The following is a 22,457-nucleotide window of genomic DNA, read 5'->3' as shown; positions in this document are numbered from 1 at the left end:
AAGATCCGATCGGTTGCACTCAAATAAATCTCATCACTTGGGAAGAAAAGGTTGAAATTTAACCAGCTGATGTTGCCCCGTGGCCTGGTTGAGCTTTCCTGGATACTCAGCTTTACATGAAACTGTGATCTGTTCATGGTGCTTCCCATGACATGAATGCATAGTAATAGCCAATCTTATACTTAGTGTTGATTTCCAAATTATGTGTTTGTGTGCTTTAGGTCTGAAAACAATAACTAGTAAAAACACACATCTACCCTAACGTTCTCTTCCACCCTGTCTTCCCTCTGTCCATCCTCCTCTTCATGCTCCAGATGTGTTCATGGTGTGTGTACACCGAAGGGTCAGTCCTACAGTTGCCAGTGTAGTGAAGGCTACCAAGGTCAGTATTGTGATCGACGGCAAGAGCCTCCGGCCTGCAGGGGGCATCGCTGTGGACACGGGGAGTGTCGTGTGTCAGAGGGCGGAGAGCCGGTTTGCCAATGTCAGCCTGGGTTCACCGGACCAACCTGTGACACAGGTAAGATGGAAACGATATAAAAAAAAAGAAAAGTTGGACAACGAGAGAGAAGTTACTGTAGGTCAGGATTTGACATCAGCTTACATCTAATTTGTGTCTCTCCAGAGCTGACGTGTCAAGGAGAGATGGTGAGGGAGCAGCTGAAGCGCCACCACCCCATGAGAACATGCACATCCACCAGTAAGATTCCCCGCATGGATTGTCCGCGATCCTGCCAGGCCGCAGCGCCCCCTGGTGTCTGCTGTGGCGTCACCAAGACCAGGAGGAGGAAGGCGGTTTTCCGCTGCACCGACGGCACCTCGTACTCCGAGGAGATGGAAGCTGCTCTGGAGTGTGGCTGCTCCAAGTGCCCGTTGTAACAGCACCGCAGTTTGTTCGTTTGTTTTGCAACACCCACCGCTGCCATTTTGTGAATTCTACACATCAATGTAGAGAGATTTTTCCACGTTGATGAGCACCATCATTATGTGATTTTTTTTTTCCACATCCATTTTGACCGCTGCCAATTTGCTGCCAAGAGAAACCACAAACAAAAATGGGACATGTGTGCGTGTTTTTGACAGAGAGAAAATATATTGTAAGATATAAGTGAGAAAAAACATAGAACTTATTTTTATTATGGATTTTTTTTTCTAAAAGATGATAAAAGGACTGATGAGTTGTTTTTTAATATGTTGATTATATAATGTGTTACATAGTATAAAAATGTTATTTTGTACCTTGTAAGAAGAAAAAGTACACCACAAAATAGATTAACATTCCTTAAAAGTATATGAATTTATATGTATGTATAAATCTATATAAATATATACCTTAACCCAATGAATTTTATATTTTCTAAGTGTATTTGCATGATGTTAATGTGAGTGCTGATGTGTGGGAGGCTTTGGACACTGAGTGAAGAGGGCTGAAGAGAAGAGCTGCGTTGATTCCACAATAAGGAAAAGGTGGCGGTCTTTTGTTGCCCTCTCTCTTGGAGGCTGAAGGGGAACTGTATGTGCCTAGCTAACCTGCTTCACTATATAATGGACATCATCCTCACATGTGAGTTTTTTTGAGAAAACATAAAAGACTCTTTCCAGAGAGAGAGATGATTTAACAGTTTGTTCTAATGCTGTGTTATTCTGTTGTTTGCTGTTGCACACCAGACTCGGAGCCACATGAGGTTTGACATGAAAATCTGAAAGACGTTTGCTATTCATTAGGAGTTCATCATAAATCAGGATTTCCCTTTCAAATTATCAATAATGGAATGCTATTAATTCAGCATTGTGCTGAGTCTATTAGCGAATGAGATTTTAAATAAGTTTTAAAACAGATACTCAAGGCAATCCTTGACGAGTCATGTGAAAACAGGAGGCAAATTTGAATCAAAGCACCCATTCAGTTAACAAAGACGTTTTGTCCGTTGTTTTCTTTTTCTTTTATTTCTTAAAGAGTGACTTAATACCAGGCTGAAAAGCAGTGTTTCACTGCTCTCTCTCTCTTGAACATTTCAAGTGTGCGTCACCGCTGGGTGTAGTTGGGGCCGGGTGGTCAGAAGTGTGCTAACTACCCCCACAGTGATGTCACAGGGTGTGTCAGTACACTGTGCCATATACAGTAGCAATGTGAGGAGTTAAACCACTGGATTAAACTCAGCAAAGACAATATTTTCAGCTGGTTTAAGTTACTCTTTAAATGGCTGCTCAACATGAGGTGGTTTTCTGACTGGGTGGGGAAGCTGTTTTGAATAAAGCCATTACACCAAAGTCAACTCTATTTGCCTTAACAGATAAGTACATTTCAAAATGATTGACTGAAATTGTTGATTTATACAAGTTGAAGTGCCTATGTGTACTTATTTTGAAATTCAAAACTGTTGCTGCAATATTCCCAACGGCTGCATCTGAATGTTTGATCATTTTGGATGGGTGTTTCCACTGTCGCCTGTCTCCCTGACAACACAATCAAAATGTAATAGTGGCCTTCTTTGAATTATTCTTCTCCCCTGATCAGGTTATGTGGGCAGGCCCTACAAAATTTATAGAAATCCCAAAGCAAATACAGTAATTGGGCCAAATATAAGAGAAGCCTTAATCATGCCACAGTCTTTTGTTATGAATTACTTGTTGCAGAATTCATAGCCTCATGTTGAATTTGAAATTGCAGCATCAACAAAGACCCATTTCTTTTTTTCCCTCTTCATTTTATGCAGGTCTGATTATTTGGTGGACCATGACATGCTTTAAGGCGCATATGGAAAAAATTCTATTTCCATGGAAAATGCACTTGAGTTTGAGGAGAAGCTTTTTGATAATATGTTCACGATTTAAATTTCACCATTGACAGTGTGGAGTGGAGGTTTTTAAACAGTGTTTATTATAGTTATTGACCAAAAGACAGTGCTCCAGTCTGCACAGCAAACCTCCACAATGACGACTCAGTTGCCTGCTACGTCAAAGACACTCCTGTAACTTTGTCACATGAACGAATCAGATTTGGACCAAGGTACCACAGGCCAGCTGAAAAGAACTTCAACATCAGCACGGTTTTTAACTGCCCATAAAGGACTAACACAATTAAGAGCATAGCAAAATACTATAATGTAACTACTACTGTATTGTTTACTTTATACATAGTTGCTTTGTTTACAACAGGTGCAAAGTATTGTCAGACTTTTACAGTTAATTTACAGCTCTGTTATTCTTGGTTTGAGACATATCAGTATTATCCTTGTTTGTCAATGTCACGGTTTTCCACACCTTCTGTTCCTTCTGTCCGATCCTTCTCACTTTGTTTTCTTCATACCTTTCCTTCCCCTCCCTGCTTTTCTCTGCCTTTTTTCCCCATATTGCCCATGATATCTCCTCTGTTTGCTGAAATTAATTTTCACCATCTCTCCCCCTTTCTTTTTTGTGATTCATTGACCTTTTACCTGTTGCCTCCTTCTCTTCTCCCTTTTTGTCCCCTCTTTTCCTGACCCTAAAGATTTAGTTCTTCATTGTGACCAGAATAAAACACCTCAGTTATTAGTTATGGACCATAAAAATAACTGTATAGTCAGTCATTTCCATTTTCCAAGTCCTAGGTTTAAAAAAAAACATGAATATGCGAGTGATAATTGATACTTATGTTGAATGTTAAAATTAAACTACCATTGAAACTACACTCATCTTCCATGTCTGAGTTCTTGAGACATTCATCTTTGACTGAAAATCTTTATTTGTGTAACAAATCATTTGTCCCAGCAGTATGGATCGAGGACCAGTTTGTTCTAGTCCCATGTACAGCTCTGTTAGGCTATATTCAAAGTTATATACCAGAAAAGGCAGTATTTTTTTTTCACCTTTTTTTGTTTACTTATTAACCTTATTTCTTAAAACAGCTAATACTCAGCTACAGGGTTGAGATCATTTAAACCTACTTCCAGTAATTTTTTTTCCACAACCACTTTTTCATTTTCTTGATTATGTGGAATTATTTCAAGAAGTTTGCTGAAACATAGGAAACTGTGATGGGAAGACTTGAAAATATCCACAGTTTAGATGGGCCAAGAAATCAAAAGTTTAAACTAACTCTGTGACTAATACCTTATTTTTACTCAAAATTGTCATTATAGACTTTTACAAATTTATATTGATCCTAGCTTTTCTTTGATTTGCAGCATTGACAAATCTCCTTTGTATTAATAATGTTGTTAGTTTGATATGACTACAGGTATATTTACAATTTAGTGAGCAGTGGTAGAAGGTGCATTTACTCAAGTGACTTAGGTACTCTGTGAATACAAGGCTTTTCCAAAATTAAAAATTTGGAGCCCCTTAAGGGACTCTTAACATGATGTAGCACTTTCCCCCAGGAGTTAAGGCAGGCCAGGAACCTGCTATAATAATGATAATAATAATAATAATGATAATGATGTTTCTTCGCATGCTCCTCTGGGTTGTAATGGCATATGAATGTCAGTCTGTGGTCAAACGTGACGCCTCACCGCACTCTATCGCAGGAAGGTCGGGTGAAGTCGCCGTCCTTTAATTCGAACACATCAAGTTATGTGTTAGCCAAGACTGGGTCAAAACCTATGGCTGGACTGTGTGTGGTTAATGTGCAAAAATGAGTACCTAGTACGAGTGTCAAAATCACCATACAAGTAAGTTAAAGACAACGACTGTGCTGTGATTTTGGCTATATTTATTTATAAAATGATCACTCAGAGAGAAAGTTAGAAGCAACAGACTCAGAATTCTGACTTTAAACTCAGAGAGTTTATAGTTGGGACTCCTTCACCATAAGTATTCACTATTTTACTGTATATTTAATCCAAATTAAATGGAATTTGGACTTTTTCCTCAGAATAAAGTTAAAATCAGAATTAAAAAAAGAACAAAAAATCTCATGTGGCCTTAATCCTCTTCTGTACGAGCTAATTACGGTTTGCAATTAAACCTGTTGTGGGTCCGCTGTAAACGCCCCCTGATGACGCAATAGAAGATGTTTGCGCGAAAAATTTAGTAAGAGAAATGGCTAACGCTAACAGGAAGTAAACCACTCGCTCAGTCACACGTTCGGCATTTTTTCCAGTCGTCAATAATAAGATGCGGTCAGTCATGCTACCGCGAAACCGTAAAGGGTCCGCTCCCTGGAAAAGAAACTCTGAGGTAAAATGCAAAACGAGTCTTATTCGGCTTCAATACAAACAACAGCGTTTACCTCATTTAAACAGACGAGAGATAGTTTGTCTTCCGGTGTTGCTACTGTTCTCAGCTCCAGGAGTAAGCTGCAATAGTGTTGTTTCAACAAACAAAACAAAATGACCATCACAGCAACAGCTGTGTCCTACTCCAGGCGAAAAAGGAACTTCATCTTCACTGTGAGTCAATACACTCTGTCTTTCTGTCTCTTATTAGCATGTCAGATGTTTTTATTGATGATCTCAATAGTTGTTGTGGCTGTTTATATTGAGCTTCTGCTGTGTGTTGCTGCTACACAGGAGGTCATACTGTATTTCGTTTGCTTGTACATTGAAGCTGTTGTGTTGTGTGCTGATCAGAGCCTGCAGGGTCAATTGTCAACTTCTTTGCTGGTTCTTTGCTTTACTGGTTGTTCAATCTCTGGTTGATTTGTGAATATGTGGGTCTGCTCCAAGTTGCTTGTGAGAATCTCCTCCTTCCCATTTGTATGTATATTTTCTTGTGCTGTAAGTAATGAGCTTTAATAAGTTTGCAAAATACTGCGGGCCATGTGTCTGGGTATGTTTTTAGTGGTCTGTCTTTTTAGCATTCAGTATTGGCTATGAGAGAGTCATAGGCCAAACACTCCTGGATGTAGCATTAACACCTCTAATCTGCACAACATACATGTGTCGTATTACCTGTTGACCAGGCTTTTTGTGAAGGATGAATTCTACCTCAGTACGGTGCCGCGTATGAGCATGTAGCATCTGTCAACAAAAGAAAAATGAAAACATCTCCACTGAGCTATAAAATCATCAAACCGTCTGCTTCTCACCAGAAGATGGCATCATCGTACAGACAGCGAGGACTACTGCTTATACAGTCAAGACACACGGTTATACAAGTCATTTGATTCATGCTTTATTCAGAAACATGTACTGTGAAAACATATTTCAGCATAGATGGACCATTGGGACTCAAACTGCATACACTGCAGGATCCCCATAAGTCTTCACTATTTTACTGTACATTTAATCCAAATGAAAAGGAATCACTTTAAGATCAGCCTTTCATTCTTACTGTGTCATAAAGTCTGCAGTTACTTTGCTGATTATTTCATTATTTCATTTTAGTTATTAGTTTCCACATCCCAATGTGATGTCTTCAATATTTCAGGTCTTGTGCACTTAAAACATTTTGTATTCAAGGAAACAGTGTTGTTCACTTGCTGCACACCTGCGCTATTTAGTCTGGTTAAACCGAACCCTGATTTGTTTTCTACCTTGCTGATTTGTTTGGGTAGGTGTGAAAACAGTAATCACACTCGGTGTATGGACCAAAGCCCTTTCAAGGAGGTGGTCTCAGTCTGGTCCTAAACAAACTCTGGAGCGATTCGTTTTTGGTGTGAAAGAGTTCTGAACTCGTGAAGTTTGAGCTAGACGGTTCCAGTAACCTCCTTCCTGTGTTTACTTTCCTGCTCAAGCCAGACAATCTGACCAATAAGAGGAGTGAACAGTCTCATGTGGTTTGTAATGATGCATTTTGGTTCACTTGAATTTTCCTCTCTGTGAAAGCAACCAAAACAAGGGGAAAATGCTTAAAGTTTACAAACTTATCAACTGAATTGGACCAGAGCAAACCAAATTTAGGTGTGAAAACGCCCTTAAATTCCCAAATTCTGAGAACGGCTTTATGCAACATTGGTATTTATCTGATGTAAATCAGTCATCAAAGATTGATTCTATCTTCCTGTGTGCAGAAAGTGTCACAAGTAATGTTTAATGTTTAAATCATGCAAAAATTCTCAAAAGAAATACTGTATTTTGGGATAGCTGGCCCTACAGGAATTAAGTTGCACACTCCTTATTGTGACCATTAGTCTTGTCTACTATTATTACTTTTCATATTTTGCCCAAAATAAAAGGGAAAATGAATCTCACCACCTGGCTATACAACATTTGAAGACATTTTGAAAGAAACATTCAAAATTCATTTAAATTTAAATTGTAATAGAAGAAAGAAGCTTGGGAGATATAGATAGGAGTTAAATTTGGCGAAAGCAGGTAGCAGTGTAGCAGTAAAGATGTTCAGCATTAGTGTATGCAGGCAGAATGAGTCTGATAGGTTGTGGTCATGTATGGGTGGGTGGTGGATAGAAGATATGAAGGAGGAGAATTCACATGCCAAGGAACCAAACTATAATAAGATTCAGAAGTGTGCAGATGCTTCATTGCCGCTAAGCAGTGTCTGTGATACGGGTAAGTCATTTTTATGACCTGTCAAATGGGTTTAGACAAATTTGTAATGTTACAGTAAACAGCAAAATAACAAATACATACTATGTTTATTTAATTTTTTTGCAGAAAGAATTAATAAATATAGAGGAAAAAAGAAGTCTCTACTTTTCTACTTTCAGAAGGTTTGCATCTATTTATAAAAACTGTAGTAGGGCTTTTATTTTGTGGTTGTGGTTTTTTGCATTTTGGCTTTGCAGTGTTAACTGTTGGTGTGCAGGTCTGCAACTCATCCTCATTTAAATATAAAAACATAAACATATTCTTAACCCATGAGAGTTTTTTAATGTCACTTAGCCAACTCCGGGCACAGTGTTGTTTGATACACACCTAAGTAACATTCAACATTATAAGAGTAATTTTTACCAGCCAGCTTTAATTTCACAAATGTGTGAACCAGCAAGTTAACCACTATATGTACATCACTGCCCTCAGCGGCTCATGAAATATATTCAGTTTGAGATGGGATATATATTACAATTACCACTTTTAATTGCCTTAAATTTTCTATTTTTCTGCCTTTTCTCCACCAGGGAATCATGAGGTTCCAGTGTGTCTGTTTGCTTCTGATGTTGCTCTCTGCCACTGTGCTCTTGCATGATGCAGATCTCATGCAACGCTACAAGAAGTTCAAAAAACAGCATATCTGTGACTCGATGACTTTCACTAATTGTGATGATGTGATGCAAAAAAGACATATCTCTGGACTCAACAAAAAGTGTAAGAGGATCAATACCTTCATTCTAGCCAACATCAAGCAAGTCAAATCCATCTGTGACATAGTGCCATATGATAACGTGACCATAAGCAACCAATGCTTTGACATTGTTGTCTGCAATCTGACACAACAGAAAGCCAAGCTTGCCAAATGTCAGTACAGTGGTCAAAAAATAGACAAGAAGTTAATTATAATCAAATGTGAACAAGGTTATCCTGTGCACTATTTTGGAGACAGAGATTGTAGCGACAACTGATTGAACAGCTAATGTGTACTCAAGTTGCTTGTTAAATAAACTTTGACAGTTTACATTTGTGTGTGTTGTAGACTCATGCAATAATCAGTGTTACACACAGCAGTTTTTCATGTGGTACACCATGTATACGCCCTCTAGAGCCCTGTTAGAAGGAACTGCCTTTGTTCAAAGAGCTAGAATTTGAAACAGAATAATTGTTTCTGAGATTCTTCACTGTCAGAAGAATAAAGACATTAAAGATATTTTTGATTCAAAACTGTTTTTTGTGTATTTGTTCACCACAACTACCAACAGTCTTTCGTTTTTCCCAAAAACTCAAGTCAAACATGAGTATAATCATTAAAAAAAATTGTAATGTCCTTTGTTTTGCACATGAGAACATTATCAATTTATTATTATTTGTTATTTTAAAACACTTCAAAATGTAAATGTAATGCATTTTTAATCTTTTGGTTTCACAACTGTAAAAGTGATCTACACAGGAGCATGAAAAACATGCAAAGCTACATGCAGCAGCAACCCTGAAAAAAAAGCTGTTGCTGGCCATTTCTCAGATTGTGACCAAATAGCTTGGACTAATTACTCAGAACTGACGATACATGTGTTCCACAGGATGTTGGAGGTTAGAAGTGCAAAAAAAACTTTGTGGTTGCAAATGGTGATGCACAGTCCAAAAGAGGGTTAGGGTTAGCACTGATGTAGAATCCCTTCTTCATTCCTATCAGCATCTGGAGCTCTTACAGAACCAGGATGATCGATTTGTTTGCTCTTTATCCTCCACTTCACATTAACACCTGACCTGCTGCTTGTCCATCACAGCTGTCAGATCCTTTATGTCTCGCATTTGGTTCATCGCATTTCCTTATTTGATTTATTGGAATATTGTCAGTTATTGTTTATTTGTACATGGGAACATGGAAAATTGAAGCAAATATTAACAAAATATTGAAATATATAATAGGCCTTTCTTGTCACAGCACTGTGCAAAGGTGGTTCACACTCATTCACACACAAATAACCAGGAAATCCACATGAGGCAGCAGCTATGTTGACAGATGAAGGCTACTATTTCATGGTATATGTGGGACCTCATATGTTGAAGGTTATAGATATTTGGAATATTTGAAAAGTAGCAAGTTCAACCAGGTAGCTGAATATTTTTAGTTTTTCATGAAGATTAGTATGTGGTTTTGTTATTGACTGAGTATACTAGGGCGCCATCTGGTGTTTGCATGTAAGGTTGCATTGTCATGCTGGAAGTAGCCAGTAGAAGATGGTAAATTGTGGCCATAAAGGGCTGCACATGGTCAACAGCAATACTCAGATTGGCTGTGGTATTGAAACAATGACTGATTGCTATTAAGGGGTCAAAAGAGTCCCAGGAAAACATTGCTCTCATCATTACGCCACCACCCCATTTGGACTGTTGACACAAGGCAAGTTTGATACATGAATTCATGCTGTTGATGCCAAATTCTGATGCTACCATCTGCACGTATCAGCAGAAATCCAGATTTGTCAGGCGAGGCTCTGTTTTCCAGCCTGTGTCCACTGCAGCCTCAGATTTCTGTTCTTGACTGACAGGAGGTCTGACAAGGTCTTCTGCTGTGAGATGCTGAGATGCTTTTCTGCTCACCACAGTTTTGTAGAATGGTTATCTGAGTATAGCCTTGATGTCAGCTCCAACCAGTCTGGCTATTCTCCTCTGTCCTGTCTCATCAACAAGACGTTTCTGTCCACAGAAATACCCTCACTGGAGATTTTTTTATTTTTCTCACTATTCTGAGTGAACTCTAGTGCTCGCTCTCATATTCATTGAATCTGCAATTGCATGCTGATGCATCTTTTTTGGTGTTTCGTACTTTAGACTGAATGAATATGGCACTGATGTGGCATGTTTACCGCTCTCATTTATTAAGAATGATAATATTATATATATGTTATTATTTATCCCGATTCAGTCTAGTAGCACTTTTCAATCAAGTGCAGAAACATAAAGGGCACTTTATAAACTGCAAAAAGATATGAAAAAATTTGGTGTGTGTGTGTCTTAACAATAATGGCTTAGGGCTTCACCTGTCAAACCTCTGCTTTCCACCAAAAGATGGCAGCAGTGTAAAGAGAGAGGAGAGACTATTTGAGTCTAGTGTTTTACTAACAAAAAGGATACACAGATATCAAAGTTGGAAGGCCAGAAAGCAACAGAGTTAGAGAAAGGTACAAGCAACCCTCATGTTATATCTGTGAGAGCAGAAAAACAAAACTACTAAGTTTCAGGTTTTAGCAGCTATATTGCATCTGCATTCAAAAGTGAATATTTCTTTATGTATGCACTGTGTATACATTCTCATAGCTCTGTGGGACTCAACCTGCACATCCTGTAGGTTCACAGTTAATCATTTTCTGCCCTTGTAATAATCCTCTTCCCTCCCCAAACAGTTAAGCCCATTCTGTCTGAAATCTAATAAATATAAACTGGACATTGTGTATAGGGTCAGTGTTTTAAAACAAAATTAAAACTGACTGCATAAGGAAAAAAAGCATGTCTGCATTGCTTCTAATACTGTATAATTGTTATTGATCACCTCTCTGTACAAGGGTTCTGGTCTAGATTGCTTTGATTGTGTCATGTACTGTATGACATAATGTCAAAAACTATGCTGCTTGTGCAGTCGTCTGTGCAAGTTAGAAAGACTTGGTTGGGATCATACTCGCCTCCAGACGGTGTTGTTGGTAATGCCTTATTACAAAATTTTCTCAAACAGTAAAAACACACCCCTTGCCCGACTTAACAAGATCACGACGTGAATTCCCTTCCTGCTGTGTTGTTGTGCCAAGAAGTCCAAGTACAAACTGGAGTCTATAAATGATTCAGCAGTTTACAGAAACCTGTCACTGGTCACTACCGCTGTCTGATACAGGTAAATATGCTCTTGATTGCACAGCAGAGTAAAGTAGTTTGAAACAAATTTGTTGACTAAAAGACATTGATTTCCTATTCTTTCCAGCTGAAAGGACTAGACAAAAGTAAAGAAGAAAAAGAGCATTTGACTTCACACGTAAAAGGTTTGTTTTTGTTATTACTTTCTCTTTATTTTCCAGCTATCAATAAGAGTTTATACAGGGTTTTTATTTGATAAAAACTAAATTCACAATACATTATTCTTAGAATATCAGTGTTTTTATATAGCTAAAGATCCAAATGGATTATAATTTTTAATCTTATGCCACAGATATTAAGATTTAAAAGAAAAACAGGAAATTGTCTTTAGGAGGATTGTGTGGGCTGTATAGAGTTCACTTGTTTTGAGAAATATGATAACACTGGTGATAAGTCTGATTAGGCTTCAACATTCAGGAATTTCTATTCTTTCTTTATTTACCAAATGTTTGCAAACCAACAAGCTGATCACAGTATGAACAAAATTCAGCTGCTCCACAGAATTTATGTATTAGTAGTATGACTAAAGTTAGTAAAGGATTCATTTATGCTGCCATAAATTCTCTAACAGAGTATTTTTCCCGCATTGTCTTCAGCAGGGAATCATGAGGATCCCATTTGCGTGTTTGCTGCTGCTTTCTGCCACTGTGCTCTCTCAGGATGTCTCTGACCGTTACAGAAAATTTATAGCACAACACATCAATGGGCAGATGAGTGTTAACAGGTGTGACGATGAGATACGAAATCGACATATCACCAAAACCGACAGCAATGAGTGTAAGGAGACCAATACCTTCATCCGAGCTACCACCAACATAGTCAAATCCATCTGTGAGCGTGCAGGAGAGCCATACGGTCAGATGACCAAAAGCCTCCAACCTTTTGACATCGTTGTCTGTTCACTGAGAAACCAGCAGGGCAGGCATCCTCGCTGTCAGTACCGCGGTCAAGCTCGCACAAGAAGAATTGCAATCAGATGTGAGCAAGGTCTTCCTGTGCACTTTGACAGAGACATTATACACTTTGACAACTGATTAAACAGCAGGCGTGTACTTCAATGTCATGTCAAATAAAATACTTTAAAAGCTTACAGTTGTTTTTGTCTTTTTTTTTTTTTATACAGTCGTGCAATAATTGACTATGTAGTCGTGAACTTTAGAAATAACAATTAATGATGGCTATAGTACCATTGGTCAATACACACTGACCAGTCAGAAATTTAAATTTTTCGTCCACTAATTACAAGGTCGGTGACTGAAAGCTTGTGTTTTGACAGTCCTTAATTCTACCTGTTCTGATCATGTCTGCATGTGGGTCATCAATCATTGCCCATACTTTGAACTGTCACACAATCCCCTTTATTTTGTTGTTCAATCATATTGCAGTTAGAGGAATGTTTACAGTCCACTGGGATCAAGGCTTTGCCAAAACTGAAACTGAACTATGATCAACAAATACTGTCTTTGGATCAATTCTAATGTACCTGTTGTACCCTTTTCCCATTTGTTAAATTGGCATCTTCTTCCCACCAAAACATTTCACATAACCAATGTAATCAAAATATTTCATTATTCTAGGTAAGCAGACTAATAAACAAATTGACTTGGGTTGCTTGTATGCCCCTTTAAACAACTGACCAGCACAGTGCATTAAAAAAAACATATGATATCTTCAACCAAAACCCCCAATATTAGAGCATAGACATATTGAGATTACAGGAAAGATTACACTAGATTCAAGGGTCCCCCAAAATCAAAAACTGAACGATTCAACAAACGTTTTGATTAGTTTGAGCGAAGATGTTACCTTCACTTTCACTGAATCAACAAACCATCTGCCAGAAGATGGCAGCAGTTTAATATGGGAGATACAAGATGGTACATACAGACATAAGCCTACATCTAAAACTTTTAATATATTATTCATTAAATTAATAATAATATTAGAAATTAAAACAAAGGTAAAGCATATAAGTAACATGTATTTTATCACAGCTGGTCCTGTGGGATTTTAACTCTACACCCTCCATGTTCAAAATGGGTGTTTGCTTACATTTAACCCAACTTGAAGGGAATAATTACGTTATAAAAATATAAAATAAACTAGATCCCCTGGCTCTAGGATGGTCAGCATCTTTATGAAGAGATTGACATCTGCACACTAACCCCAAAATACAAATTTATTTAAATTGACAATGTGATCCCAGTTTGGTCTTGTCTGCACTTTTTCAGATACCCCCGGGGAGCTAATAGTCTGCACTAAGATTCATTATTGGTAATTTCTTCACAGAGGAAATTCTGTGAACAAGAAATCTACGTTGAGTGTGTTAATTTCTTTGAATCATGTTTTTATAACAATAGCAAAACTAAACTGCTCGTGCTGTCTTGTATACTGATTGGACAAACCAGGTTGAGATCATTTTCACATTGGTGGTGCACTTAACAGTCAGCATGATGAGAGACCAGTCAGATTGTTCTGAAATTGTTCCCTCCCTTTTCATTGTTCCCTCCCATTTGATATAATTACATTAGGATTAATCGTCTTCAGTACTATCTAAATTAACTGCTGTCTCAAGTGGATCAACCAGAAAATGCTGATCGTACTTTGCGTAGCGCTTGTGTTCACATTTGGACGTAAGTATGAGATTCAGCTTCTGTTATTACCACGTTATTATGGTAAATGTATTCTGTATGAATTTAAATCTTCTTGTAATAACTGGTCTGCATCTGATCTTTGTTTTCAGAATGCAGAGACGACCAAAACTTTGTGACAAAAACTGTTCATGTTGGTGAAGATGTAACTCTAACATGTAGCCGTCATGAATATCATGAGTCAGGAACCTTATTTTGGATCAGACTTGTTGCTGGAAACTTGCCTGAAGTCTTAGGAGCCACTTACACTTTTGCTAGTGCCTACTTCAATAAGACTCCTCGAATCACAGCAAAACAAGAGCCCGGAACGTTTGTTCTTCATATTACCAGAACAGAGCTGAGTGATACTGCCTTTTACTACTGTGAAAAACATGTTGAACTACAAACAACATTTCTGAATAGTACTTTTCTGAGAGTCAAAGGTAAATGGAGCAATATTCCTTACATTAGTTACATTTTGAAAGAAAAAATATGTTTTTAATAGGAGGTGTTGAGGGCATCATTTTGTTTAATTCATAACTTTGAATAAGAACTTAAGTACTTGCCCCACATTCTTCTTGCAATGCATTTTAAATATCATGGAAAATAAGTAAATGTTTTTTTCCGCATTTTCCAGGACCAGAACCAGATATCACTGCCGTCATTCAAGTCCCTTCATCTGATCCAGCCCGGCTAGGAGACTCAGTGACCTTGCAGTGTTCAGTCCTCTCCCACTCTGAGAAGAAAACATGTTCAGGTGATCCCAGTGTGTACTGGTTCAGAGGCGCATCAGATGAGTCTTATCCCAGTGTCATTTACGCACATGGAAACAGTGGTGATGAATGTGAGAGGAGCCCTGATGCCCACTCTCCTCAGAAATGTGTCTATAACTTCTCCATGAACATCACCTCCTCTGATGCTGGGACTTATTACTGTGCTGTGGCCACATGTGGGGAGATATTATTTGGGAATGGTGCAAAACTGGAAATTGAAGGTAAGTGCAGAAATGTCGAGTAAATATAGACAGTTTGCATATTTTAGAGGACTTTGTTTTAGAAGATAAATGGAATCCTTAAAGATCAGCTTCAATCTAATATTTATCATATTACCAAGAGGCCATATTAAAGTTTAATGATAATTATTTTTTTTTACTGTTCACTAATTTTTGTTGTTTGTTCCTTTTCTTAATATTTCAGCAGCCAACATGTGGCTATTTGGCAATTCTCAGAGGGCAAATACAGTTTTGCTTCTACTGTCTGCTGCTTTGGCTCTAAGTTTTATCGTCATAGCCTTACTAACTTACATCATCAAGAAAAACAAGTATAATTGTTTAAATGGTAAAAAAAAAAAACTTTTACTTAACCTCCTTTTAATTAAACTGCAATTCATTTTCAGTATATAATGAAATTCAGTGCATCCTTACATCATTACTGATTGTTATTCATGGTTTCTCATGTCATAATCCAGATTCTTCTGCTGACATTCAAACTAATGCTGCAACAGCCATTGGTGATCAACAAAGTCACAATGTAAGTAATGGCAAATATAGGATTTTTTTTTGGTAGTATCTTTACATGCTATCTAATAATGTTTTTCTATATATTTCTACAGACAGATGGAGACTCATTGGTTTATTCTGTGCCAATTTTTACAAGGAAAGCTAGCCGAAGTTTAATGAGTGGCGCAAAAGCAGTGGAGGGAGGGAGCATTTACTCGAATGTCAGGGTTTTGGGCTAGGAACAGCAACATACACACTGGAGAGTCTTATTGCTGTTAATTTCATGCTTGTATGATACACCATGTGGGGATATTAGAAGTATATGTTATGTCACATGGCAAATGTTTTCCCTCGAGTGACTTACACATTCGGACCAGATCTTTATATGTTTCATTTTTTATTAGGTCAGTGTTAAAGGTCTTTTCTACTTCTTTCTTTTGTCTATGCTATGTTTTTTTGAACTCTTATGTGAAAGAGTTTTATATTCAAGCTTTCAATGTCACAATAGGAAAAGCATTCTTGTACAAATAACTGACAAAGCGGATTAAAAAATCAAGTTATGTAAACCTAACCTACAGTCTCAAATGTCTGAGTAATAGATTGTCACTACGGTTTATAACTGAAATGAAGAAATGCTGAGTTTGAACATAAACGAAAAACTTTACAATGTATAATTGTGTTAAAATTATCGCAAGAATCATTATTTAGAGAGAGAATCTTTGTTGATTTAAGAGTTATTTGAGGAAGAAACAGTGACAACATAAGTTTACTGACAATTGCCACAACAATTTTAAGAAAATATGTGAATATCCCATTTGACTTTCATGAAGCTTTTACCACCTTTTTTTCCCTTTAAACATAAAAAACAATTATTCTCAATAATCTCCCTTAATTTAATTAATTTAATTAAAATGATATTGATAAAAATGCCCCTAACAATTTCCCAAATTCAAATGGCTCGTTTTGTGTGTGACCAAAAATCCACAAACACAATTGTGGGAAAATAGCTAACACACAAAAATGTTGTGGTCCAGTTCATTTAGGCTGCTATGAACGCTGTCATTCTAACTCTGGTTCATACAAAACAGCCGCACTTACACAGTTTGAAAAGAATAGTGTCCCACAAAAGCTAAACTAAACCAATCGATGTGATTTGTTTGTTGCACATAATTAACCTAAACAAGATTGTTTGCTAACCATGGTAACACATAAGCATATTAGAATAAGAGTGAGTATTTCCTTCAGTTCTCAGAAAAGGAAAGTGTCTTCAAAGAGGGGTGTTTTGCTTCTGTCCTAGTTCATATGTGCAGCCATTTCCTTACTGAAAGTGATTTAAAAGGTCACCTCATTTTCTAGAAGAGCAGCCATTTCCCCCGATCATACTGTGATGTAAACCAGCCTGTTTATCCATCAATGTACCATCAGAGTTACGATCCCAACGTATAAAGCTCATGACCAGCTATTTTTGATATCCTCTCAATGACCAGACATGATGAAGTTATGTGGCACAGTGAAGAACAAGTTGTTCATAGTGAGTGAAATAAGTTTTGGTTTGGTTTTTGCCATGCTGGCAGCATGGCTCCAGGATGGTCACTCTACCTCTTTTGAGTCTCTCAACAACTATTTGATGGTTTACAAGAAATTTTGTACAGATGACATTAATGGCATTGCCACAGGCCAGAAGCTTTACTGTTTAGTGCTAATTAGCATATGTTGTCACGCTACCATGCTATAGTAAGAGGGTGACCAGGGTAAACATTAAACCTGCTCAACATCAGCATGTAAGTATTATCATGAAAGCATATTAGCATGCAGATGTTAGTACTGAATTACACTAACCGCTAACATGGCTGCAAACTCTTCATCTTGTTTACTTGTGAATTTGTGTTACAATGATGAGGCAGTGGTGCTATTGTAATGTCACTGTTGACCCAAATTGTCTTGAGCACAAATGTAAAATTTTCTTCCTGGAATCAGCCAAAGGAAGCTGAACGGCAGGTGTGGAACCAAAGTTATAAATAGGGCTGATCATACAAATAAGCAAATAGATAAAAAAGAGATTTAGGTAACTGTAAAACCATGATTCCCTCATTTTGTAACAGGTTATAGAGACCAACTTACACCTGATGTAATAAAAAAAAAAACTATGCTGCTCTCCTCTATTCGACTAAAACCGCAGAACCTCAAAAGTCTTAAACCTAGATAAGAAGTGTCACAGGAAGTGTACTTCTGAAACCTCTCTAGGGTGATAACTAAGTGGAAGCCTCTGACAGTGTGACCACCTTTACACTTTGAAAAGCTAACAATGATCCTACCAAGAGACCTCAGCATGATTCTTTTATGGATTACTCTGCTTCTCCATCAAGGATGTAAGTGCTTACTACCTCTGTCCAACCCTTTTATTATACGAGTGTTTTGCAGGGGGGCAAAATTATGTTTTTGCTTATAATTTATTACATGTTGTAAGGTAACATGGCCTCTTTGCACTGCAACTGTTTAAGATTAATTCATGTAATAAATGCTTTGTTTTTCTTATTATTATTGTTTTGTAATACCAATTTTATATTTTCCATTGTTTTTTATTCAGATGCGCTGATCTCAGTGACAACAGTTCAGCTTGGTGAACCTGTAACCTTCACATGTTCCTTCCCTCAATCAGAGCATAGCAATATAAGAGTCAAATGGTACAAACAGAGTATTGGTGATACCCTTACGTTAATTACCTCGCTAATGAAAGCTACCGCAAATCCTACATTTGAAGAAGGGTTTAGTCCCTCACGATTTCAAATAAAACATACCACCATCTCCAGTTATCTGATCATTCTGAGGACAATCCAAGAAGATGAGGGACTGTATCACTGTGCAGTTACTACGTGGAGTAAGGATCAGTGGACTGGCGCGTATTTGTCTTTAAAAGGTAATACATGTGTTTGTGTAGAATTGCAAATATTAGTCTTAAGAGTTAATTTACAGTTTCAACATCCATTATGACCGTGTGACATTTCCATTTTAACGTTCCAAATCTGTGCAATAAATGATATGCTACAGACAACCTTTCAACGTTTCGGCTGTCTCTATTTCACAGAAAACACCAAGAGGATGTCAGACTACACTGTTGTTCAAAGGCCGACAGTTCCAGTTTATCCAGGAGACACAGTGACTCTTCAGTGTTCAGTCATCTCTCACTCAGAGAAGCCCTCCTGTCCGGGTGATCACAGTGTGCACTGGTTTGGAGTCAGTCCAGATCAATCTTTTCCAAATATAATTTATGCTTACGGAAATGGTCCTGATGAATGTGGCAAGAAACCTGATGCACGTTCTCCGACGAAGAGCTGTGTTTATAACTTCTCTAAGAACGTCAGCTCCTCTGATGCTGGGACTTACTACTGCGCTGTGGCCACGTGTGGAGAGATTTTATTTGGAAATGGAACAAAAGTGGAGATTGAAGGTAACTGTATCAGTCTGTTTAGTTATCCAACTTTATTGCCTTCTTATGCAGTTTTAAGGTTGTAAAAATCTTTATTCCTCACTGTTTGATTTTATTAATTCCAACAGAAGAATTTGTTTTTTAGTTTTTTTTTGGCTTCACCATTTATTCAAATTGTAGTATTTTAGATGTCGTGTGTGTGTGTGTGTGTGTGTGTGTGTGTGTGTGTGTGTGTGTGTGTGTGTGTGTGTATATTTATTTATTTATTGCCAAGTAAAATCCTCTTAGATGTAATTACATTTCCATTTACTTTCACTGATAACCTTTAACCTTCTCATGTTTCAGGAACCAGCTTGTGGTCCTTCGGTGTTTTACTGAGGGACAGTATGATTCTGCTTCTGCTGTGTGCTGTCTTGGCTATAAGTCTGATTGTTGTAGCCTTCCTCATTTATGCCGTGAAGAAAAGCAAGTGTGATTATTGCAACGGTAAAAGAGCTTGCCTCACTATATCACACATTATTTAGCTAATGCTAATTTCATTAGAGTTGTAACATAATTATGTCATTAAAGCTACAGTACATTCTTAGTTATTTTTATCTATTGATCATCATTATTATTATTACTATTATTATTTTATATTGCAGCTGCTGTTTCCCTTAAAGAAAATATTGCAAAAAGGAATTTAAAGGTAAGATTAACTCATCAACCAAAAAGTTACTATGCATTTTGGTGTTTGTCATCTCATATAATTTGCAATCCATTTCCTCAGAGAGATGAGGACAAGTGGATTTACTCAGCTGTTGTCTTTACCATGATAAAAACTGGGAGCGGTGGAACGAGAGATGCAAAAACAAAGGGCAGAGAGAGAACGTACGCTGCTGTCAAGGCTTTTGGGTTGGATTAGTGAGTAAAATGGACTGATATATGTAATATGTCATAGTTGATGTAATTCTGTTTAAAGCTAAAGGTTGTTGTTATATGTGGCTATCATGTAGGGTTGTACACAGAATATACATTCAAGTTGGCGGTTTATTAGGTACACCTTGATAAAAACGAATGCAGTCTAATAGAACTGTGCTGTAATAAATCCTCTTTCATGAGAGTTGTAATGTTCTGTTCTTATTGAAACTGTTTCAGAGAAGTAACAACGGTATGATCATTTTGTTGGCCGTTGAACTGGTGTCTCTGTTGTTAAGCCCACCCTCACTGATGTGAATGGGGTGGGCAAAACACCTGTCAACATAATGCAATGCAGTTCAACAGCAGCAAATTCCAGCCTCCAAAATGACCGTTCAGTTGAATCAACAACACTTTAACACAGTTAGAACAAAAACTGAACATTATAACCTTCATGAAGGGAGGGCTCATTGCAGGACAGTTGTATTAGACTGCATCAGTGTTTATCAGCTAAATGTACCTAATAATCTGACAACTCAATGTATATCTTCATTTATTGTGTTGTTCTTATGCTTATAATGAGTTAGATTTGTTCCATTTATGTTGGACTTCAATGATTGTGAAACAGTGATAAGCACAGCTATGAGTAAAGCTCTTCCCTTCATCCATCTATGCTGTCTTTATTACTATTTATCACTAAATTACCTGTCTATGTGTAGAATCACAAATATCTGATTTTTCTGTCATTAGGTTTTCATTAATGATTTCAACATCCATTATGACCTTTTGACATTTCAATTTCAATTTTTGCTCCAGATTACCTTTTTTGTGTCCACTCTTTTATTTAGTTCCACCAAAAGTGGTGGGTAATTTTAAATATGACGTGGGTTGAAATTGATATGTAATGTTAGTCCCAGCTGGACTTCTATTGTTTTCACTCTTAACTGAAAAAGACAAGAGTTATGAAATGCATGACAGGAAATAGTGCTGCAGTCATAATGAAAGAACAATAAAAGGCAGCGAGCCCTTATATGCAGCCTGTGTGTAGGTAAACCGCAGGTGTTAGCATTTATAACCTGCTACCTATTGCTCATGTTGTGTGCCCACACAAGCTGTTATTTGTGACCTTTGAGCTAGACTGTCAATAAATAAGACATCGCATGCAACAAAATGTAAAAGCCATATTTAACTGCTCATTTCCTGTGTTTTTCCGACCATTAATCCTGGTTTATGATAATCAAACAAAAATCACTAGTAACACATACTTCATGGAGTAGGTGTAAGGAGCAACATAGCCTGTAGGGGGCACTAAAAGGACTTTAAAAAATCAAATCAGTTTTTGTTTTTGTGTTTGTTGTTTTTTTTGTTTCTTTTAAGAAAATCAGCATTGCAGTCATTTTGGTGAAAAAAAGAATAAGGAGATTTTGATTTCTCTCTTCATCTATGTAGAGGGAGTACAATAATAGCAAATTCATTTTTTTTCTTATTTTATGAAATGTGCCATATAGGTATTTTGCAATACAATAAACATTTTGCATGTGGATGATATACAGAAGCAATGACAGATATGTGGAAGCAGCAGCTTACAATTTACAAAAAATCATTTGATGTTCAAATTTAAACATAAAGGAAAAAAAAAGACAAAAAAAAGAAAACTCTTAATTAAGTAAGCAAATAAATATATATGATCATTATTGACTACATTGATTGAAGTTCGCGTGCTAACCAGCTAGCTCCAGCCTGGTTGGCAATCTCATCACTTTCCGATATTGAGTCACTGCCTCCGATCTACCCTGAGGAAATAACGCTTCTCAGAGGGCAAATTATAACCTTTTGTAGGCTATTGTAAATGCAATGATGACTGAAGTTCTCAAAAAGCAACCATCACCACCACCACACAATCCTGGCAAGAAACCACATTCAGCAGCAGAGAAAACTTACATATAGCTCCTTTACCAAACAACCTTGCTAGCAGGTTGCAGCATCTTTGTCTGAAAGAAATGCTGCGTAGTGCATCAGGATCAGTTTTCCTCTTGTTGTTCTTCATTTAGCTCCTTGTAGGAACTCTGTTTTCTATATATTATGTTCTTACAATGATGATTACTGGAATTTGACAATGTTTATTGATGTTGCAGAGAAAGATAAAAACCCCCGCAAAACTTTTGACCTTTGACCTTTATCTGACTATAAAGTGGACACATTCTGAATGACTTGTGGCAACTTCATATCCTTTTCTGTGCAAATTATGGGATGGCAGTTAGGAAAAAAAGTGCGCACACCATAATAGAGTCATTGCAAGGTGTGTGCAAAACCCTGTATGAAAGTGGCATGCAAGGTTTTGAACATAGACATGCACAGACATGAGTCGCAGTACAACACACGACTACACTACTTCAAGTTGGATGCAAAAATATAATACATGCAAATGCAGTTTTAATTGCAGTAATGAAATGACTTTGTTAGCAGCAAACTCAGTAATACGATGGGTAACATCTTGCAACATCCTTTTCAGAAGATACGTCAAACTCACACATTCTGTCCTTAGGCACATAACTGTGGTGTCAGCCACTGGGATAAGACCTGGGGTCATCTGATTCACATGCTCCGCCTCTGAAGAGGGT

General features: G+C 37.4%; 5 protein-coding genes across 8 annotated transcripts in view; all 5 read left to right on the top strand.

Annotated features, from left to right (window-relative positions):
• Nucleotides 1-3,670, top strand: part of slit3 (slit homolog 3 (Drosophila)) — a 242,820-nt gene extending 239,150 nt beyond the window's left edge. For both annotated transcript variants that reach the window (XM_023398070.2, XM_087171703.1), the window contains 2 exons: nt 315-520; nt 626-3,670. In XM_023398070.2, coding sequence (XP_023253838.1) covers nt 315-520; nt 626-879 — 460 coding nt within the window. In that variant the 3' untranslated portion in view covers nt 880-3,670. The remainder of the gene's footprint in view (nt 1-314; nt 521-625) is intronic.
• A 4,279-nt stretch (nt 3,671-7,949) lies between these two features.
• On the top strand, nt 7,950-11,508 carry LOC147817115 (ribonuclease-like 3). The gene is made up of 2 exons (XM_087171763.1): nt 7,950-11,364; nt 11,452-11,508. The coding sequence occupies exon 1, from the start codon at nt 8,009-8,011 to the stop codon at nt 8,441-8,443; it is 435 nt and encodes a 144-aa protein (XP_087027889.1). The 5' UTR covers nt 7,950-8,008; the 3' UTR covers nt 8,444-11,364; nt 11,452-11,508.
• On the top strand, nt 11,282-12,474 carry LOC147817114 (ribonuclease-like 3). 2 transcript variants are annotated; one of them, XM_087171761.1, is made up of 3 exons: nt 11,282-11,364; nt 11,452-11,509; nt 11,981-12,474. In XM_087171761.1, the coding sequence occupies exon 3, from the start codon at nt 11,990-11,992 to the stop codon at nt 12,416-12,418; it is 429 nt and encodes a 142-aa protein (XP_087027887.1). In that variant the 5' UTR covers nt 11,282-11,364; nt 11,452-11,509; nt 11,981-11,989; the 3' UTR covers nt 12,419-12,474. The 2 variants fall into 2 exon arrangements, with proteins under 2 accessions (XP_087027887.1, XP_087027888.1); XM_087171762.1 differs by having other exon boundaries at nt 11,283-11,364; nt 11,984-12,474.
• A 1,389-nt stretch (nt 12,475-13,863) lies between these two features.
• On the top strand, nt 13,864-16,083 carry LOC111648290 (signal-regulatory protein beta-2-like). 2 transcript variants are annotated; one of them, XM_087171776.1, is made up of 6 exons: nt 13,864-14,017; nt 14,128-14,457; nt 14,652-15,008; nt 15,211-15,351; nt 15,482-15,543; nt 15,626-16,083. In XM_087171776.1, the coding sequence occupies exons 1-6, from the start codon at nt 13,975-13,977 to the stop codon at nt 15,749-15,751; spliced, it is 1,059 nt and encodes a 352-aa protein (XP_087027902.1). In that variant the 5' UTR covers nt 13,864-13,974; the 3' UTR covers nt 15,752-16,083. The 2 variants fall into 2 exon arrangements, with proteins under 2 accessions (XP_087027902.1, XP_087027903.1); XM_087171777.1 differs by lacking the exon at nt 15,211-15,351.
• Nucleotides 16,084-17,082: 999 nt separating this feature from the next.
• On the top strand, nt 17,083-20,504 carry LOC111648186 (uncharacterized). Its single transcript, XM_023397991.2, has 6 exons — nt 17,083-17,881; nt 18,100-18,429; nt 18,598-18,960; nt 19,285-19,425; nt 19,584-19,627; nt 19,709-20,504. The coding sequence occupies exons 1-6, from the start codon at nt 17,818-17,820 to the stop codon at nt 19,841-19,843; spliced, it is 1,077 nt and encodes a 358-aa protein (XP_023253759.1). The 5' UTR covers nt 17,083-17,817; the 3' UTR covers nt 19,844-20,504.
• Nucleotides 20,505-22,457: the final 1,953 nt, after the last annotated feature.

Source organism: Seriola lalandi, unplaced genomic scaffold (genome assembly GCF_002814215.2).
Source record: "Seriola lalandi dorsalis isolate HSWRI2012SDOR001 ecotype SW California unplaced genomic scaffold, Sedor1 jcf7180002054972, whole genome shotgun sequence".
Taxonomy (NCBI): Eukaryota; Metazoa; Chordata; class Actinopteri; order Carangiformes; family Carangidae; genus Seriola; species Seriola lalandi.
The sequence above is the reverse complement of the archived record's forward strand: the minus strand, read 5'-3'. Positions and strand labels throughout refer to the sequence as shown.

Coding starts and splice junctions, on each gene's coding strand:
- LOC147817115 (XM_087171763.1), top strand. CDS start 8,009: ATGAGGTTCCAGTGTGTCTGTTTGCTTCTGATGTTGCTCTCTGCCACT.
- LOC147817114 (XM_087171761.1), top strand. CDS start 11,990: ATGAGGATCCCATTTGCGTGTTTGCTGCTGCTTTCTGCCACTGTGCTC.
- LOC111648290 (XM_087171776.1), top strand. CDS start 13,975: ATGCTGATCGTACTTTGCGTAGCGCTTGTGTTCACATTTGGAC. Junction 14,018..14,127: donor GCTTGTGTTCACATTTGGAC/GTAAGTATGAGA, acceptor CTTTGTTTTCAG/AATGCAGAGACGACCAAAAC. Junction 15,009..15,210: donor TGCAAAACTGGAAATTGAAG/GTAAGTGCAGAA, acceptor TTAATATTTCAG/CAGCCAACATGTGGCTATTT.
- LOC111648186 (XM_023397991.2), top strand. CDS start 17,818: ATGATCCTACCAAGAGACCTCAGCATGATTCTTTTATGGATTACTCTG. Junction 18,430..18,597: donor CGCGTATTTGTCTTTAAAAG/GTAATACATGTG, acceptor TCTATTTCACAG/AAAACACCAAGAGGATGTCA. Junction 19,426..19,583: donor CAAGTGTGATTATTGCAACG/GTAAAAGAGCTT, acceptor TTTATATTGCAG/CTGCTGTTTCCCTTAAAGAA.